Source organism: Triticum urartu, chromosome 2 (genome assembly GCF_003073215.2).
Source record: "Triticum urartu cultivar G1812 chromosome 2, Tu2.1, whole genome shotgun sequence".
Taxonomy (NCBI): domain Eukaryota; kingdom Viridiplantae; phylum Streptophyta; class Magnoliopsida; order Poales; family Poaceae; genus Triticum; species Triticum urartu.
Window position 1 is genome coordinate 13752106 of NC_053023.1, and position 19759 is coordinate 13771864.

Genomic DNA, 19759 nt, shown 5'->3' on the forward strand with positions numbered 1-19759 from the left:
TGGAGCTGTTTAGCCTTGGTCTTGGACGGTAGGATATGACATGTCGTCTGTATTTCGTATGGGAAGTGTCATGTGTGAAGCAGTGCACATATAATCAGGTATCAGAGCTCAGGCCTTAGTGTGGCGGTAACGGTGCCTGGGAATTACTGGCCATGAAAAACACGATGCCATTCATGCACAGACATGAAATGGAAAAAGAAAACCTTAATTTTGGGGATAGTTACCTACTAAGAAGGTAGCGAACAGAACCAGCATATGATGAAAGCAATCATTTAACATAATGAAAGCTACCTTCAACTCCATGCCAAGTTTCTTCCTCCATCTTCTTCACAGAGCGGGTAGAAGTACAGTAGATACAGTCACAACTATGGAGTGTGGTGCCAAAAAATGCTGCTATACGTATTGTTCTTCTGGTAATCTCAACTATACAATCACAACTATGCACAATTGTTACAACAAGGAGAAAATGAACTACTTCCTCGTTCCTCGCAGCGAAGGGGAGACTGTGTGTGTGTGGGGGGGGGACCTAGGACGTCAGCACCCTCCAAAGGGACGTCAGCATCCTTCAAATAAGGTCTGCACCGTTGTTTGCAAGCTCTCTGTGGTATATATCTCCCCTACTGAATCTATCTGCAAGCATGAACAAAACAGCCCCGAACTTGAACAGTTCTCGAGACACCTTGTGTAGTCTGACAGGATGCACTCCTCTATGCTATCTCTCAGATCCTGCCGTAGGGCAACATCGGGAACCTTCCAAGTTCTCTGAAGATCAAAAGTCTCGTTGAATTTCGAAGTAAACGCGTCTAAGGATGGACGCTGACTGCCCCACCACCAGCAGGAGCTGCGATTTAAACAAGACTTGGCCGGAGCGCAGGCCTCATCTGTATATCTCTTAATCAAGAGTAACTTGAACTCATTATCATACTGCTCAACAATCTGCCAATCGGATAGCAACTCATTCAACAGGCCATCTGTCTTCCTATTAAAATGGTCTCTGTTGTTCAATAGGAAAATGCATCGCTGCTGCACATCTGCATGATATATGTTTGCATACTCAGTGAGCCCAGATTTCCAGCAGGTAATCACGTCATGCAGAAGATGGCCAAATGAGTTGCAGTCATCACCAGGGGCAAGAGTGGATTGCACTAAATTTCTGTGACTGCGGAAGGATCTCACTGAGCATATGAGGAAACATGTCATTGGATGAATAATGTCATCCTGATGCTTTTTCATATTGGATTCTATGTGGTGCTTGGCATGGTCCATTAATCTCCTGAAAGCCTCTCTCATGTTGTGCGAAATATTGGAAAGGCAGTCACCAGATTCACTGGAAGGAAGCTTTTCTATAAGAGGAAGGACATCCTTAAGTGCCTCACAGGCAAGCAGCATTGGAGGAATACGGGTGGGAGGCCACACTGCCTCGCTAAGACAGACTGCAATCTCCAAGAGCTCCTTGATAGGGCACTTTGCAAACTGCGCAAAGTATCCTATTTTTAACTCCTCAAATGATCGACTCTGCTCACATAACTGGTGTTTCATCAAACAGAGGACTTGGGTGTTGATTTTCAACATAGTGGTCAATTCTTCTGTATGCTCAGAAGGATCCACTGTTCTTCCACGAAGAACCAATGGTATGTCCGGTTCACAGAAAAACCTGTTACACAAAAGAAAAGCGAGCTTGAATTGTGAGTACAAATATTTTAGCAATTTATGAAACATTTGAAGAGCCAGTATTCTTACGGATACATAAATGTTCTAGCATCACAAGAGACTGTATATTTACAGAGATCATTTTGGACCGTTACAGAGTACCACAGAATGCACTAGAGAACTCCTTAACCTGTGCTTTCAGATTAAAACTGCCAAGTAACAAGAGTTCTATACAAATCATAAAAATCCTTGCAAAGCATTCAGGATTTTACTCGATTTAGTAGCTCGACCAGTTTTATCTTGGTTAGTGTAGTCATCTTTTAGTGTCAAGGTAAACATTACGTGCCATATATATCTAAAAATTTCAATAAACAGCAAAAGTCTGCAGTCATAGGTCAATTTTCAACACAAACTACATCAGCCCGAGTACTCAACAATATTTCAAACCATTTGAAAGACAATAGAGTTGGTTGATTAGCATGTAAATGATGATATGGTGAACAGTCAACTGTCACAAGCATTTGAGGTTAGGTCAAAGAATATATTCTTTTAGGATCCAAAAGCACATACAGGTACAAACAAACGCATCTCAAAATGACAACAAAGGTTAGCAAATACAGCAAAACAAAGCAGTTAACGCCTACATATACATGCATTACTAAAAACTCCAATTTGCAGGCCATATAATGCACAAAATTTATTCATCATTAGTATTTCTCCTCTACTATATTGATGATACTGATTTCGTGTTGTCTGACCTGAAGTTTCTGCTTTATCTATATATTTCGGCTATATACTAAAAACACAAAATGGATAAAAAAGGAGAGAAATCACTAAAATTATCACACAAAAAAACTGTCCTTCAGACAGTGGGTCCTCTTCTTTATTAAGGAATCAAAGCCTCTAGATCTTCATAACTATACCCAACATATCACAGCCACTAGATCTTCGTAACTATGCCTAAACAGACCACAGCCACTATATCTTTTCATAGTCTCATACAGCGTATCTTTTAATCTTATAATGGTGGGTATTTTGTTCAACCCATTGAAATCCTACCAGACTGTTGCTCCACATGAGATCCCTCAGTACATGATCAACACAAAATTGCTGTGATCTTGAAAGGTGCCAGTAGCAAGCTGCAGACGACAGACGCGGAACAAGGTGCAAGGTGAAGTGCGGTGTGGGCTGTGGATGAGCCAAAGAGGGCACAAAAACTTAAAGTTAGTACAAAGTTGTACTAAACTTTACAAAAGTTAAGTACAAAGTCTTTGTACTGAAGTTAGTACAAAGTTGAGACACTTATACTTCCAGTACAATTCTTATGTTACAGAGCATTTCAAAACAACAAGTAGAACTTTTCAGAATTTGGAAATCGCTTAAATTGTACTATGATGTGCTGGCACACAGAAGAGCAGGAGAAATACATATTTTTGGAAGTTGCTCTAAAATGATTGGTCACACCGTGGCATACAAAGACCAAATCCTTGGATGTGTTGCCAGTCCCGATGATCGGGGAACCGAAGTATCATTATACCCCAATCAATGAAAGCTCTACTCGGTTCACAAAGATTGTCCTGGTCATAGAGACCAGCAATTAAGAAGTCGATGTTGGAGGCGCTTTAGTGTCAATACTGTGCTGGGTCATCCATGAGAGTGAAGTGGTTGAAGAAAGATGCATAGCATGCAGGTGGTGAAGGACAGTAGACATAAAGAGAGCAAGATAAGTGGATGATAAAGACTAGGATATGCAAAACTTGCGATTTTGTTTCTAATTTGTAACCCATTCCAAAATATCAGCATTTCTTTTTGAAGAATCATGTTATCACCGAAACAAATATACATAAAAAAGCCATGCGCTTCTTCAAAAACAACAAAATAGAATTGTGGACCAAACTCTCTCTGATGTTAATTTTCAAAGTGAGATTTCTCTAGTATATGAACCAGAGGTGAGTGCGACATTCAAATGGACGTTCCACAAACTAAATGGCGCTCAGTCTTCACACATAATTCATTACTGTATTATTTTCACTCTATACACTTTTTTAGGTAATGGATGCTCTATTCCACGCAATCCCTTCTCCCCCCCCCCTTCCACCCCACCATTTGCATGATAGCTGCATACAGCCCATTGAGATTATTTGAAAAGGTTTAAGTTGTATTCTGTTTGAGTACATGTATGTATGATAATTTCTCGTTTAAGTTCTACAAATTCAGTGCTCTCTTAATTTGGTATGGTACGCTAAGGATATAGAGTGAAGCAGAAGAAATACATACATTGAAACTGAGAACTAATAATTTCCTTTCACTATTATAGTTCATTTTATAAAACAAAGAACTTTTAGTGGCTTTAACAAAACCATGTCATTTTCAAATAGCATATTAAGCGTATGTAACCTTATATCAAAAAGGTGAAATGCACTAATCAGATGTTATCCGCGTATTTGCATGGGGCACCGTGCTAGTTGCTTTGGAAACATAATTTCTAGTTTGAGTATTACCTTTCCCAAGAGTTCAGATGATTTATTTGGGAGTTTCGAAAGAGGAAAAGATATATATAATCACTAAAAGGTCAGTGATGCGTGGTCATAACGAGAATACAGAGCTTGGTATTTTTAACTTCAGGGCAAAATCGTAAGTACTCTACTGACTGAGGGATATGTGATCCGTTGGGCCACAGAGAAGCACAGCTAGTACAATACATTGGCATGGTCCAATTAATACAAGCATGAAAGAGATTTGGAAAGAAAATGCACAAAATGTCAATATATTATAGCGGCAAACAGTGCAGAGCAAAAATTCAAAACAAAGGATGATTCAACAAGAGAAATGTCTTCACTGAAGGAACATGGGAAAGCATATATTGGAAATTTCTAGCGAATCTATGTAGACTGTTATTCTGTGCTTTTAAGCTGTATTGTACAATGGCAGTCCCAGTCTATTCTATCTATGTACTCGCTCCGTCCGGGTTTATTGGGCCCAAAACCAAAACACTAGAACCAAGGTACACAGAGTAGTCCCCTTAAAAATCTCGTATTTCACATCAAATTAAAGTGCGAGAACGGTTTGACTTCGGTAATTAACTACAGCGGCTGCTCCTGGACATGCATGCTGCGTATGCATTGGCTGCATGCTGGGCAGATTTATGTGCTATGGATTTCACTGCCGTTAAATATCCATCCAGCGCAGGAACAGAAGGAAGACCAAGGGAAAATATGTGTTTCCAACGCGACTTAATTATGGGGCCTAATAGGAAGGGACATGCTTAGAGCAAGTACAATAGTGGGCTATAAGACTGGCCATAGTGGGAGTAACTTCAAGAGTAACATCGGGTCCAACTCAGCAAATTTGTCTATGTGGCAATGAGTTAATGAGAGAGGAGTAAATTGAGTAACTTAGCTAGTTACCGTAACATCACATATCCCAAGACAATATGAGTGATGGAGTGGTGGAGTGGGCCAGTCTCACTTTTGCCGAACCAGCAGCAAGAGCCAGTCTCACTTTTGCCTATGTGGAGAAAAGAGACAAGAAAAAAGTGATGAAGTGGGCTAACATGCAAGAGCCAGCCTCTACACGAGTTCCGAGATAGAAGCATTTAATGTGAGGAAAGAGAGAGAGAGAGGAAGTTAAAAAAGTTCTACCCTTGTAGCCAACCTTATTGTATGAGTAATTAATAATGCTAACTCTTGATGACATGTCATGTTTATATAGCCAATTGTTGGTTATATTATTAACGATGCTCTTATTATGCTGCTCACGGGCCTAAGCTGGTCATAATAGAAGTATCATAAGTGGTATCATGCGTGCCAACTAGACTTTTTGAATGATGTGACACACAATTAAATGAGGAAAGAGAGGATGTGGTATCATAATATGATACCGTATCATATTAAATGTTGTGCTACTTTCTACCATGCATGCCAATTAATAAGGCATCCTTAGATACTAACTTATGATACTATGCATTACGGAAGTAGTATCATACACTAATATCATATGCATGATACTAGTACCCCCTCCGTCCGGAAATACTTGTCGGAGAAATGGATAAATACGGATGTATCTAGAACTAAAATACATCTAGATACATCCATTCCTACGACAAGTATTTCCGGACGGAGGGAGTATATGATACTCCCCATTACGATCAGCCCTGGACGGAGAGAGTACTCAAACTTCCTTTGGGCTATTTACTACTATCTTGGACTGGAATTACTTGTCACTCAAACGGATGTATCTAGCACTGAAATACGTCTATATAGAATCATATCATTGACAAGTAATTCCGGACGGAGGTAGTATTTGGCACTCGTTATTTCGCTGCAATGTCATAACAGTAAAGAAAACATGAATATATTTTGTGTGCGGGAAGAAAAAAAAAGGGAATACATGATGCCAAAATTTACCATCTTTAGTAATAAAGCTGTGGGTTTACCTGCTCCATGTATGTGAGTTGGCCGAGAATGCTTGGAGTAGCACTTGTTTGTAATCAGGTCCAAATGCCACTTGACAGTTGCGGATAATGTCCTCTAGCTGGGCCAAAGAGCCCGGCAGGATGAGTCGGACAGGGCCAGGGTCCATGTGGGCATGTGACGGATAGTGAAGCTGCCGCCCATTGCTTCTGGTTGGAGTTGGAGTGCCGCCGCCGTCACTAGATGCATAGCCGTCGTGGCTGCTGCTTCCGGAGTGGCACCTCGTGAGGGAGTAACAGCAGACTGTGTCTGCCTGGATCGAGTAGGGGGGCTGCTGGATGGACCGGAGGAGGTTCTTGGCAGCAGCAGACACCTCGCCCCTGTCCCATAGCGTCACTCTGCATATCTGCTCTGCAAGATGTTGCATCGCAACAGCCTGGTTCATGGAACCCCCAGATACCAGGCAGGAAGGGTTGGTAGTGCCCAGTAAACAGCTCGGACTGTCGAACAGTCGACCCGCCCCTTGGTTGCCGACGGACAACCCCTCCTCCCCTCTCGTCTCCGGAGTTCGATCCTTCCGCCCTGAGACAGAAAATCAGTCTTACTACTAGTAAGTACAAGATAATGAGATGGACCAACTCACGCAGCAACAGCGAGGAAGGACTAGGCCGGGGCCCGTAGATCCGACCGACCCAGCGCTAGATTTCGTAAACGGGCGAGAGCTCCCTCTCCCAAACCCCCCAAAACCCAACAAAAATCCCCCAAAATGGAAACGACGAAAGCGGAGGGGGAGGGGCAGGGAGGGAGGGCACCTCCAAACCGGTCGTCCCGGCGGCGACGGCGGCGGCTCCTGCTCGCTGCGCTGCGCGGGGGATCACTCCGGCTGCGTCCGGGGAGGCGGAGGACAGGAGGGGGGAGGCGCTGGGCGCCCGGGGGAGGTCAAGATGGCGAGAAAGGAGAGGTGGGTTCAGAAAATAGAAGGCAGTCTCAACACGGCATGGGCCCGGGCGGCAGTGGCTCCGGAGGGCGTGCGAAACTACCTCCCAAAGGGTCGCACTGCCCACTGCTGCCGTCCAACCCGAGCTGGTTCTCTGAGACGGACGGGCGGGCGTGTCTTTGCGTTCTCCACCCCATGATTTGTCGCAATTACGTGCTGTAATGTCTCCTTCGCGATCCGTCTGAACCATCCTACTCGTGAATTCGTGATGGAGAGACACTGGATGTGTTTGGATGTAACTTCGTTTTTTTACATGAAAATCATCTCTCCTTCCCTTACGGGCTTCGCGGAAGCTACCTCCCACCACCATGTCATTGTCAGGGATGCATCCGAGTTTCCTGCTCTGGAATTAGAGAGGTTTTCATGACAGGTTCGATATTCTTGGTGTTACTAGGATTTAAGCTCTATAAATAGAGAGACTTGACTTTCCATGTTATAGTGATTTATTTTTTATCTGCCTTTATCTTCATAAAGAATGTCTTGTTTTCATCTCACAATGACATGGTACCTTTTTTTAATAACCACGTTAACATATGTTCTCGATCTTATGGTATAGCTAGATGTTGGTTTGCAGACTTTGCAGTAAGTTGGTTTTCGAGAATGGGGTGGCTTATTTCGATGCTAGGTTTATTGGTCGATTTTTTAGTTAACTAGGGGGAGTTCAACTTTTTGCACTTTGGAGGTTAGCATGGCCACCATGAATATATCTCGTTATAACTTGTTTCCTTGATATTATTGCTTCTATAAAAGCACCTGGAGAAGCAAGAAGTTGCCTTCACATATGTGGCTCGATGGCAGACCTAAGAGCCTCTACGATCGGACTTGGCAAATCCGGCCTCCTATACTTCCATGGACGCAGCCGGACGACCCCTCATATGTCATGCCCGGCATCCAAATATCTAAAATCCAGACCCTTAAATACGTGCAAATCCATGCACGTCCATCATACACGCCAATGTTGCACGTAAATAAGAAATGTTGATACCGAAAATACATACTTCTTATATTGATTTTGTTTTAAGTGCACAACTCAAACATTAGCTCTTTGGTTTTCATTGTGGGTCCACATATGCTTCACAATATCACTGAGTAGCTGTATGTGCACTGATGATCTTGGAGATTCTGATGCATCTGCAGAAAGTTCATAAGCTTATTTGGGTCTTGATTTTCTAGGATATGAACTTGTACCCCACACGCTTCAGAATCATTGGTTTGGGCTACACCATCATCCTCATCCTCGGCAATCATATTATGCAGAATAACACAACATGTCATCAACAGCCACAAAGTTTCTGATTCCCATATCATTGCAACTCCACGAACAATTCCCCAACAAGCTTGAAGCACTCCGAATGCCCTCTCCACATCCTTCCTAACTGCTTTCTGCATTGTTGCAAGGTGGCTTTCTTTGTTGCCTTGTGGTTCGGATATGATCTACACAAACACCACTCACTGAGGATAGATGCTAAGGGCAAGATAGTATCCCATGTTGTAGTCACGAGCGTTAACAGTGTAGTTGCACGGTGGCGATTCCCCATTACAAAGCCTTTTGACACGGGAGAGCATTGAAGCACGTTGATGTCGTTGTGAGAACCCGACATTTCAAAGAAAGCATGCCAAATTCACAGGTCATGTAATGACACTGCTTCCAATATGATGGTGGTGAAAGTGCTAGTGATCGACTAGAGGGGGGGGGGGGGAATAGGCGATTTTTATGAAAGTCTTCAAAACATGGAAGTTTCGAAGACAAATGATAGTAATGAACCTATTATCATGCAGCGGAAGGTAGACTACCCTAAGCAAGCCATAGTCAAGTATTCAATGAAGTGAAAGCACAACGACTAATAGCAGCTAGGCAGTATAGATTGTTGGGGAACGTAGTAATTTCAAAAAAATTCCTACGTACACGCAAGATCATGGTGATGCATAGCAACGAGAGGGGAGAGTATGATCTACGTACCCTTGTAGATCAACAACGGAAGCGTTGACACAACATAGAGGAAGTAGTCGTACGTCTTCCCGATCCGACCGATCCAAGCACCGTTACTCCGGCGCCTCCGAGTTCTTAGCACACGTACAGCTCGATGACGTTCCCCGGGCTCCGATCCAGCAAAGCGTCGGGGAAGAGTTCTGTCAGCACGACGGCGTGGTGACGATGATGATGTTCAACCGGCGTAGGGCTTCGCCTAAGCACTGCAACGATATAACCGAGGTGGAATATGGTGGAGGGGGGCACCGCACACGGCTAAGGAATGATCACGAAGATCAACTTGTGTGTATAGGGGTGCCCCCCTGCCCCCGTATATAAAGGAGCAAGGGGAGGCCGGCCGGCCCTATGGGGTGCACCAAGGGGGGGGGAGTCCTTCTCCTAGTGGGAGTAGGACTCCCCTTTCCTAGTCCAACTAGGAAAAGAGAGGGGGGAGGAAAGAGAGGGAGAGGGAGAGGGAAAGGGGGGCTGCGCCCCCCCTCCTAGTCCAATTCGGACTCCCCATGGGGGGGGGGGCGCCACCTCCTAGGCTGCAGCCCTCTCTCTCCCCTCAGGCCCACTAAGGCCCAATACTTCCCCGGGGGGTTCCGGTAACCCCTCCGGCACTCCGGTTTTCTTCGAAATCACCCGGAACAATTCAGGTGTCCGAATATATCCGTCCAATATATCAATCTTTATGTCTCGACCATTTCGAGACTCCTCGTCATGTCCGTGATCACATCCGGGACTCCGAACAAACTTCGGTACATCAAAATTGCATAAACTCATAATAACTGTCATCGTAACTTTAAGCGTGCGGACCCTACGGTTCGAGAACAATGTAGACATGACCGAGACACGTCTCCGGTCAATAACCAATAGCGGGACCTGGATGCCCATATTGGCTCCCACATATTCTACGAAGATCTTTATCGGTCAGACCGCATAACAACATACGTTGTTCCCTTTGTCATCGGTATGTTACTTGCCCGAGATTCGATCGTCGGTATCCAATACCTAGTTCAATCTCGTTACCGGCAAGTCTCTTTACTCGTTCCGTAATACATCATCTCACAACTAATGTATTAGTTGTAATGCTTGCAAGGCTTATGTGATGTGCATTACCGAGAGGGCCCAGAGACACCTCTCCGACGATCGGAGTGACAAATCCTAATCTCGAAATACGTCAACCCAACATGTACCTTTGGAGACACCTGTAGAGCACCTTTATAATCACCCATTTACGTTGTGACGTTTGGTAGTACACAAAGTGTTCCTCTGGCACACGGGAGTTACATAATCTCATAGTTATAGGAACATGTATAAGTCATGAAGAAAGCAATAGCAACATACTAAACGATCGGGTGCTAAGCTAATGGAATGGGTCATGTCAATCAGATCATTCAACTAATGATGTGATCTCGTTAATCAAATGACAACTTCTTTGTCTATGGTTAGGAAACATAACCATCTTTGATTAACAAGCTAGTCAAGTAGAGGCATACTAGTGACACTCTGTTTGTCTATGTATTCACACATGTATTATGTTTCTTGTTAATACAATTCTAGCATGAATAATAAACATTTATCATGATATAAGGAAATAAATAATAACTTTATTATTGCCTCTAGGGCATATTTCCTTCAGTCTCCCACTTGCACTAGAGTCAATAATCTAGATTACATAGTAATGATTCTAACACCCATGGAGCTTTGGTGCTGATCATGTTTTGCTCATGGAAGAGGCTTAGTCAACGGGTCTGCAACATTCAGATCCGTATGTATCTTGCAAATCTCTATGTCTCCCACCTGGACTAGATCCCGGATGGAATTGAAGCGTCTCTTGATGTGTTTGGTTCTCTTGTGAAATCTGGATTCCTTTGCCAAGGCAATTGCACCAGTATTGTCACAAAAGATTTTCATTGGACCCGATGCACTAGGTATGACACCTAGATCGGATATGAACTCCTTCATCCAGACTCCTTCGTTTGCTGCTTCCGAAGCAGCTATGTACTCCGCTTCACATGTAGATCCCGCCACGACACTTTGTTTAGAACTGCACCAACTGACAGCTCCACCGTTTAATGTAAACACGTATCCGGTTTGCGACTTAGAATCGTCCGGATCAGTGTCAAAGCTTGCATCAACGTAACCGTTTACGATGAGCTCTTCGTCACCTCCATATACGAGAAACATATCCTTAGTCCTTTTCAGGTACTTCAGGATGTTCTTGACCGCTGTCCAGTGATCCACTCCTGGATTACTTTGGTACCTCCCTGCTAAACTTATAGCAAGGCACACATCAGGTCTGGTACACAGCATTGCATACATGATAGAGCCTATGGCTGAAGCATAGGGAACATCTTTCATTTTCTCTCTATCTTCTGCAGTGGTCGGGCATTGAGTCTTACTCAACTTCACACCTTGTAACACAGGCAAGAATCCTTTCTTTGCTTGATACATTTTGAACTTCTTCAAAATTTTGTCAAGGTATGTGCTTTGTGAAAGTCCAATTAAGCGTCTTGATCTATCTCTATAGATCTTAATGCCCAATATGTAAGCAGCTTCACCGAGGTCTTTCATTGAAAAACTCTTATTCAAGTATCCCTTTATGCTATCCAGAAATTCTATATCATTTCCAATTAGTAATATGTCATCCACATATAATATCAGAAATGCAACAGAGCTCCCACTCACTTTCTTGTAAATACAGGCTTCTCCAAAAGTCTGTATAAAACCAAATGCTTTGATCACACTATCAAAGCGTTTATTCCAACTCCGAGAGGCTTGCACCAGTCCATAAATGGATCGCTGGAGCTTGCACACTTTGTTAGCTCCCTTTGGATTGATAAAACCTCCTGGTTGCATTATATACAACTCTTCTTCCAGAAATCCATTCAGGAATGCAGTTTTTACATCCATTTGCCAAATTTCATAATCATAAAATGCGGCAATTGCTAACATGATTCGGACAGACTTAAGCATCGCTACGGGTGAGAAGGTCTCATCGTAGTCAATCCCTTGAACTTGTCGAAAACCTTTTGCGACAAGTCGAGCTTTGTAGACAGTAATATTACCATCAGCGTCAGTCTTCTTCTTGAAGATCCATTTATTCTCAATTGCTTGCCGATCATTGGGCAAGTCAACCAAAGTCCATACTTTGTTCTCATACATGGATTCCATCTCAGATTTCATGGCTTCAAGCCATTTTGCGGAATCTGGGCTCACCATCGCTTCTTCATAGTTCGTAGGTTCATCATGATCTAGTAGCATGACTTCCAGAACAGGATTACCGTACCATTCTGGTGCGGATCTCACTCTGGTTGATCTACGAGGTTCAGTAGTATCCTGTTCTGAAGTCTCATGATCATCATCATTAGCTTCCTCACTAACTGGTGTAGGTGTCACTGAAACAATTTTCTGTGATGCACTACTTTCCAATAAGGGAGCAGGTACAGTTACCTCGTCAAGTTCTACTTTCCTCCCACTCACTTCTTTCGAGAGAAACTCCTTCTCTAGGAAGGATCCATTTTTAGCAACGAATATCTTGCCTTCGGATCTGTGATAGAAGGTGTACCCAACAGTCTCCTTTGGGTATCCTATGAAGACACATTTCTCCGATTTGGGTTCGAGCTTATCAGGTTGAAGGTTTTTCACATAAGCATCGCAGCCCCAAACTTTAAGAAACGACAACTTTGGTTTCTTGCCAAACCATAGTTCATAAGGCGTCGTCTCAACGGATTTCGATGGTGCCCTATTTAACGTGAATGCGGCCATCTCTAAAGCATTACCCCAAAACGATAGCGGTAAATCAGTAAGAGACATCATAGATCGCACCATATGTAGTAAAGTACGATTACGACGTTCGGACACACCATTACGCTGTGGTGTTCCGGGTGGCGTGAGTTGCGAAACTATTCCGCATTGTTTCAAATGTACACCAAACTCGTAACTCAAATATTCTCCTCCACGATGAGATCGTAGAAACTTTATTTTCTTGTTACGATGATTTTCAACTTCACTCTGAAATTCTTTGAACTTTCAAATGTTTCAGACTTATTTTTCATTAAGTAGATATACCCATATCTGCTTAAATCATCTGTGAAGGTGAGAAAATAACGATATCCTCCACGAGCTTCAACGTTCATCGGACCACATACATCTGTATGTATGATTTCCAATAAATCTGTTGCTCTCTCCATAGTACCGGAGAATGGTGTTTTAGTCATCTTGCCCATGAGGCACGGTTCGCAAGTACCAAGTGATTCATAATCAAGTGGTTCCAAAAGTCCATCAGTACGGAGTTTCTTCATGCGCTTTACACCGATATGACCTAAACGGCAGTGCCACAAATAAGTTGCACTATCATTATCAACTCTGCATCTTTTGGTTTCAACATTATGAATATGTGTATCACTACTATCGAGATTCATCAAAAACAGACCACTCTTCAAAGGTGCATGACCATAAAAGATATTACTCATATAAATAGAACAGCCATTATTCTCTGATTTAAATGAATAACCGTCTCGCATCAAACAAGATCCAGATATAATGTTCATGCTTAACGCTGGCACCAAATAACAATTATTTAGGTCTAATTCTAATCCCGAAGGTAGATGTAGAGGTAGCGTGCCGACTGCGATCACATCGACTTTGGAACCATTTCCCACGCGCATCGTCACCTCGTCCTTTGCCAGTGTTCGCTTAATCCGTAGTCCCTGTTTCGAGTTGCAAATATTAGCAACAGAACCAGTATCAAATACCCAGGTGCTACTGCGAGCTCTAGTAAGGTACACATCAATAACATGTATATCACATATACCTTTGTTCACCTTGCCATCCTTCTTATCCGCCAAATACTTGGGGCAGTTCCGCTTCCAGTGACCAGTCTGCTTGCAGTAGAAGCACTCAGTTTCAGGCTTAGGTCCAGACTTGGGTTTCTTCTCTTGAGCAGCAACTTGCTTGCTGTTCTTCTTGAAGTTCCCCTTCTTCTTACCTTTGCCCTTTTTCTTGAAACTAGTGGTCTTGTTGACCATAACACTTGATGCTCCTTTTTTATTTCTACCTCTGCAGCTTTCAGCATTGCGAAGAGCTCGGGAATAGTCTTATTCATCCCTTGCATATTATAGTTCATCATGAAGCTCTTGTAGCTTGGTGGCAGTGATTGGAGAATTATGTCAATGACGCAATCATCTGGAAGATTAACTCCCATCTGAATCAAGTGATTATTATACCCAGACATTTTGAGTATATGCTCACTGACAGAACTGTTCTCCTCCATCTTGCAGCTATAGAACTTATTGGAGATTTCATATCTCTCAATCCGGGCATTTGCTTGAAATATTAACTTCAACTCCTGGAACATCTCATATGCTCCATGACGTTCAAAACGTCGTTGAAGTCCCGATTCTAAGCCGTAAAGCATGGCACACTGAACTATCGAGTAGTCATCATCTTTGCTCTGCCAGACGTTCATAACATCTGGTGTTGCTCCAGCAGCAGGCCTGGCACCCAGTGGTGCTTCCAGGACGTAATTCTTCTGTGCAGCAATGAGGATAATCCTCAAGTTACGGACCCAGTCCGTGTAATTGCTACCATCATCTTTCAACTTTGCTTTCTCAAGGAACGCATTAAAATTCAACGGAACAACAGCACAGGCCATCTATCTACAGTCAACATAAACAAGCAAGATACTATCAGGGACTAAGTTCATGATAAATTTAAGTTCAATTAATCATATTACTTAAGAACTCCCACTTAGATAGACATCCCTCTAATCTTCTAAGTGATTACGTGATCCAAGTCAACTAAACCATAACCGATCATCACGTGAAATGGATTAGTCTTCAATGGTGAACATCATTATGTTGATCATATCTACTATATGATTCACGCTCGACCTTTCAGTCTCTGTGTTCCGAGGCCATATCTGCATATGCTAGGCTCATCAAGTATAACCCGAGTATTCTGCGTGTGCAAAACTGGCTTGCACCCGTTGTAGATGGACGTAGAGCTTATCACACCCGATCATCACGTGGTGTCTGGGCACGACAAACTTTGGCAACGGTGCATACTCAGGGAGAACACTTCTTGATAATTAGTGAGAGATCATCTTATAATGCTACCGTCAATCAAAGCAAGATAAGATGCATAAAAAGATAAACATCACATGCAATCAATATAAGTGATATGATATGGCCATCATCATCTTGTGCTTGTGATCTCCATCTCCGAAGCACCGTCATGATCACCATCGTCACCGGCGCGACACCTTGATCTCCATCGTAGCATCGTTGTCGTCTCGCCAATCTTATGCTTCTACGACTATCGCTACCGCTTAGTGATAAAGTAAAGCATTACAGGGCGATTGCATTGCATACAATAAAGCGACAACCATATGGCTCCTGCCAGTTGCCGATAACTCGGTTACAAAACATGATCATCTCATACAATAAAATTTAGCATCATGTCTTGACCATATCACATCACAACATGCCCTGCAAAAATAAGTTAGACGTCCTCTACTTTGTTGCAAGTTTTACGTGGCTGCTACGGGCTTAAGCAAGAACCAATCTTACCTACGCATCAAAACCACAACGATAGTTTGTCAAGTTGGTGCTGTTTTAACCTTCGCAAGGACCGGGCGTAGCCACACTCGGTTCAACTAAAGTTGGAGAAACTGTCACCCGCAAGCCACCTCTGTGCAAAGCACATCGGGAGAACCGGTCTCGCGTAAGCGTACGCGTAATGTTGGTCCGGGCCGCTTCGTCCAACAATACCGCCGAACCAAAGTATGACATGCTGGTAAGCAGTATGACTTGTATCGCCCACAACTCACTTGTGTTCTACTCGTGCAAATAACATCAAATCATAAAACCTAGGCTCGGATGCCACTGTTGGGGAACGTAGTAATTTCAAAAAATTTCCTACGTACACGCAAGATCATGGTGATGCATAGCAACGAGAGGGGAGAGTATGATCTACGTACCCTTGTAGATCAACAACGGAAGTGTTGACACAATGTAGAGGAAGTAGTCGTACGTCTTCCCGATCCGACCGATCCAAGCACCGTTACTCCGGCGCCTCCGAGTTCTTAGCACACGTACAACTCGATGACGTTCCCTGGGCTCCGATCCAGCAAAGCGTCAGGGAAGAGTTCTGTCAGCACGACGGCGTGGTGACGATGATGATGTTCAACCGGCGTAGGGCTTCGCCTAAGCACTGCAACGATATGACCGAGGTGGAATATGGTGGAGGGGGGCACCGCACACGGCTAAGGAACGATCACGAAGATCAACTTGTGTGTATAGGGGTGCCCCCTGCCCCCGTATATAAAGGATCAAGGGGAGGCCGGCCGGCCCTATGGGGTGCACCAAGGGAGGGGGGAGTCCTTCTCCTGTGGGAGTAGGACTCCCCTTTCCTAGTCCAACTAGGAAAAGAGAGGGGGAAGGAAAGAGAGGGAGAGGGAGAGGGAAAGGGGGGCTGCGCCCCCCCTCCTAGTCCAATTCGGACTCCCCATGGGGGGGGCGCCACCTCCTAGGCTGCAGCCCTCTCTCTCCCCTCAGGCCCAATACTTCCCCGGGGGGTTCCGGTAACCCCTCTGGCACTCCGGTTTTCTCCGAAATCACCCGGAACAATTCTGGTGTCCGAATATATCCGTCCAATATATCAATCTTTATGTCTTGACCATTTCGAGACTCCTCGTCATGTCCGTGATCACATCCGGGACTCCGAACAAACTTCGGTACATCAAAATTGCATAAACTCATAATAACTATCATCGTAACTTTAAGCGTGCGGACCCTACGGTTCGAGAACAATGTAGACATGACCGAGACACGTCTCCAGTCAATAACCAATAGCGGGACCTGGATGCCCATATTGGCTCCTACATATTCTACGAAGATCTTTATCGATCAGACCGCATAACAACATATGTTGTTCCCTTTGTCATCGGTATGTTACTTGCCCGAGATTCGATCGTCGGTATCCAATACCTAGTTCAATCTCGTTACTGGCAAGTCTCTTTACTCGTTCTGTAATACATCATCTCACAACTAATGTATTAGTTGTAATGCTTGCAAGGCTTATGTGATGTGCATTACCGAGAGGGCCCAGAGATACCTCTCCGACGATCAGAGTGACAAATCCTAATCTCGAAATACGTCAACCCAACATGTACCTTTGGAGACACCTGTAGAGCACCTTTATAATCACCCATTTACGTTGTGACGTTTGGTAGCACACAAAGTGTTCCTCTGGCACACGGGAGTTACATAATCTCATAGTTATAGGAACATGTATAAGTCATGAAGAAAGCAATAGCAACATACTAAACGATCGGGTGCTAAGCTAATGGAATGGGTCATGTCAATCAGATCATTCAACTAATGATGTGATCTCGTTAATCAAATGACAACTTCTTTGTCTATGGTTAGGAAACATAACCATCTTTGATTAACGAGCTAGTCAAGTAGAGGCATACTAGTGACACTCTGTTTGTCTATGTATTCACACATGTATTATGTTTCCGGTTAATACAATTCTAGCATGAATAATAAACATTTATCATGATATAAGGAAATAAATAATAACTTTATTATTGCCTCTAGGGCATATTTCCTTCATAGATCAGGTAGGAAGATAGTGTGAAGCCAATCAGAACAAGCGGTCACTCAGTGAAGACAAAAGATAATGCAATCATACAATGACTTCACTAGAGCCAACAGTAAGTAAAGGAATGGGAAGGATGAAACCAGTGACTCGTTGAAGACAATGATTTGTTGGACCAGTTCCAGTTGCTGTGACAACTGTACGTCTGGTTAGGGAGGCTGAGATTCAACTCAGAAGACCGTGTCTTCACCTTATTCCCCTTGAGCTAAGGACACCCAGTCCTCGCCCAATCACTCTGGTAAGTCTTCAAGGTAGACTTCCAAACCTTCACAGACTTCGTTCATCGGCGATCCATAATGACTCTTGGATGCTCAGAACGCGATGCCTAACCGGCTGGAAGATTCACAGTCCTCAAGTGTAACAAGTCTTCAGATCACACAGACAGGAAGACTTAAGTGATGCCTAACACTCTTTGGCTCTGGGTGTTTAGGGCTTTATCCTCGCAAGGAATTCTCTCTCAAAGGCTTCGAGGTGGGTTGCTCTCAAACGACAAAAGCCGTACACTAACTCTGAGCAGCCAACCGTTTATGGTTGTAGGGGGTGGGCTATTTATAGCCACTAGGCAACCCGACCTGATTTGTCCGAAATGACTCTGGGTCACAAAGGAACTGACACGTGTTCCAATGGTCAGATTTCAAACACACACGACAAATTTACTTGAGCTACAAGCAAAGCTGACTTACCCAGCTCTGGATAAGATTTGCTCTCATTGTCTTCGCTCGAAGACATAGGATTTTGGTTAAGCATCACTTCAGTCATTCTGACTGGTTCACTTGGACCCCACTTAACAGTACGGTGGTTCCTATGACTCGACAAAGAAGAAAAAGAACGACGAAACAACTAAGTCTTCGCGCTCCATAGTCTTTTCACGTTGTCTTCTCTTGTCATAATCTTCAATGTGAATGTCTTCACATCCCACCTTTGACTTCAATGTCTTCATACATTTTTAGGGGTCATCTCCGGTAGGAAAACCGAATCAATGAGGGACTTCTACCTGTGTTATCCCGCAATTCTCACAAACACATTAGTCCCTCAACCAGGTTTGTCGTCAATACTGCAAAACCAACTAGGGGTGGCACTAGATGCACTTACAATCTCCCCCTTTTTGGTGATTGATGACAAACTGGTTGAAGTTTTCAACGGGGAATAAAATATGTGAAATTGTAAAGGATAGGGTATTGTCTTCATAAGTTGCAAAGGCTCCCCCTGAAGATGTGCATATAAGTAATTTGCTTTTGGAATGCAAATGCACATGACAGGTTGTACTTGTGGAGATCCTCTTCAACCTATGATGACAATTCATCATGCATGATATGATGTAACGAAGATAATGACATGCATAATGGAAAATGGACGTCTGCAAAATGATCTAAGTGCGGAATTTATCGTCGCACATGCGGAATTTATCATCGCGTCACAGAATAGCAAATAAGTAACAGAAGACCATCGAGTTTAAGTGTTACAACTCAAAGAACCAAATGTATCGAAAACGAGAGTTGTAAGCACTTGGCAAAAGTAGCAAAAAGTAAAGCATCCACCCATATTGACCCACTTGAAGACTATCAACTCATATGCTTCTCCCCCTTTTGTCAGTGAGGACCAAAAAGGTTTGAAGACATAGAGCGCCTACTCGTTCCCATGAGGTGCAGGTGAGGTAGCAGGGTCGTCGTTAAGATCCGGTGGTGCAGAAGAACTTGGTGCAGTGTCGACACGCGCTGAAGTTGGAGGAGGTGAAGTTGCATCATCTTGGTCATCGATGACTCTGGCATTGATGGTCGCAGCTGAGGACGAGTAGTCAGAGTCTTCAAGTGAGGGAGTCCGACGCAAGTGAGAATTTCTGGGAGGAGTTGAGTCAAACTTGAACCATTCGGTGAAGCCATCGTCTTGCAGATCGGCTTTAGCACTAAGTAGGGTTAAACTCTTCCATGACCTCCAACAGGTTTCATGAGTGACAAAGGCATTCTTGGTGGCAAGATTGCGAATGCGGTTGACATCCACCAAGAGGCTTTGCATCTGACGCTTAAGCCAGTCATGATGATTGTCCTGTTTCTGATGCAG

General features: G+C 43.7%; 1 protein-coding gene across 1 annotated transcript; it reads right to left on the reverse strand.

Annotated features, from left to right (window-relative positions):
* Window positions 1-256: 256 nt before the first annotated feature.
* On the reverse strand, window positions 257-7060 carry LOC125535143. The gene is made up of 3 exons (XM_048698193.1): window positions 6875-7060; window positions 6086-6644; window positions 257-1654 (listed from the first exon to the last, which is right to left on the reverse strand). The coding sequence occupies exons 2-3, from the start codon at window positions 6505-6507 to the stop codon at window positions 556-558; spliced, it is 1521 nt and encodes a 506-aa protein (XP_048554150.1). The 5' UTR covers window positions 6508-6644; window positions 6875-7060; the 3' UTR covers window positions 257-555.
* Window positions 7061-19759: the final 12699 nt, after the last annotated feature.

Coding starts and splice junctions, on each gene's coding strand:
- LOC125535143 (XM_048698193.1), bottom strand. CDS start 6,507: ATGAACCAGGCTGTTGCGATGCAACATCTTGCAGAGCAGATATGCAGA. Junction 1,655..6,085: donor AACTCACATACATGGAGCAG/GTAAACCCACAG, acceptor TTTGTGTAACAG/GTTTTTCTGTGAACCGGACA.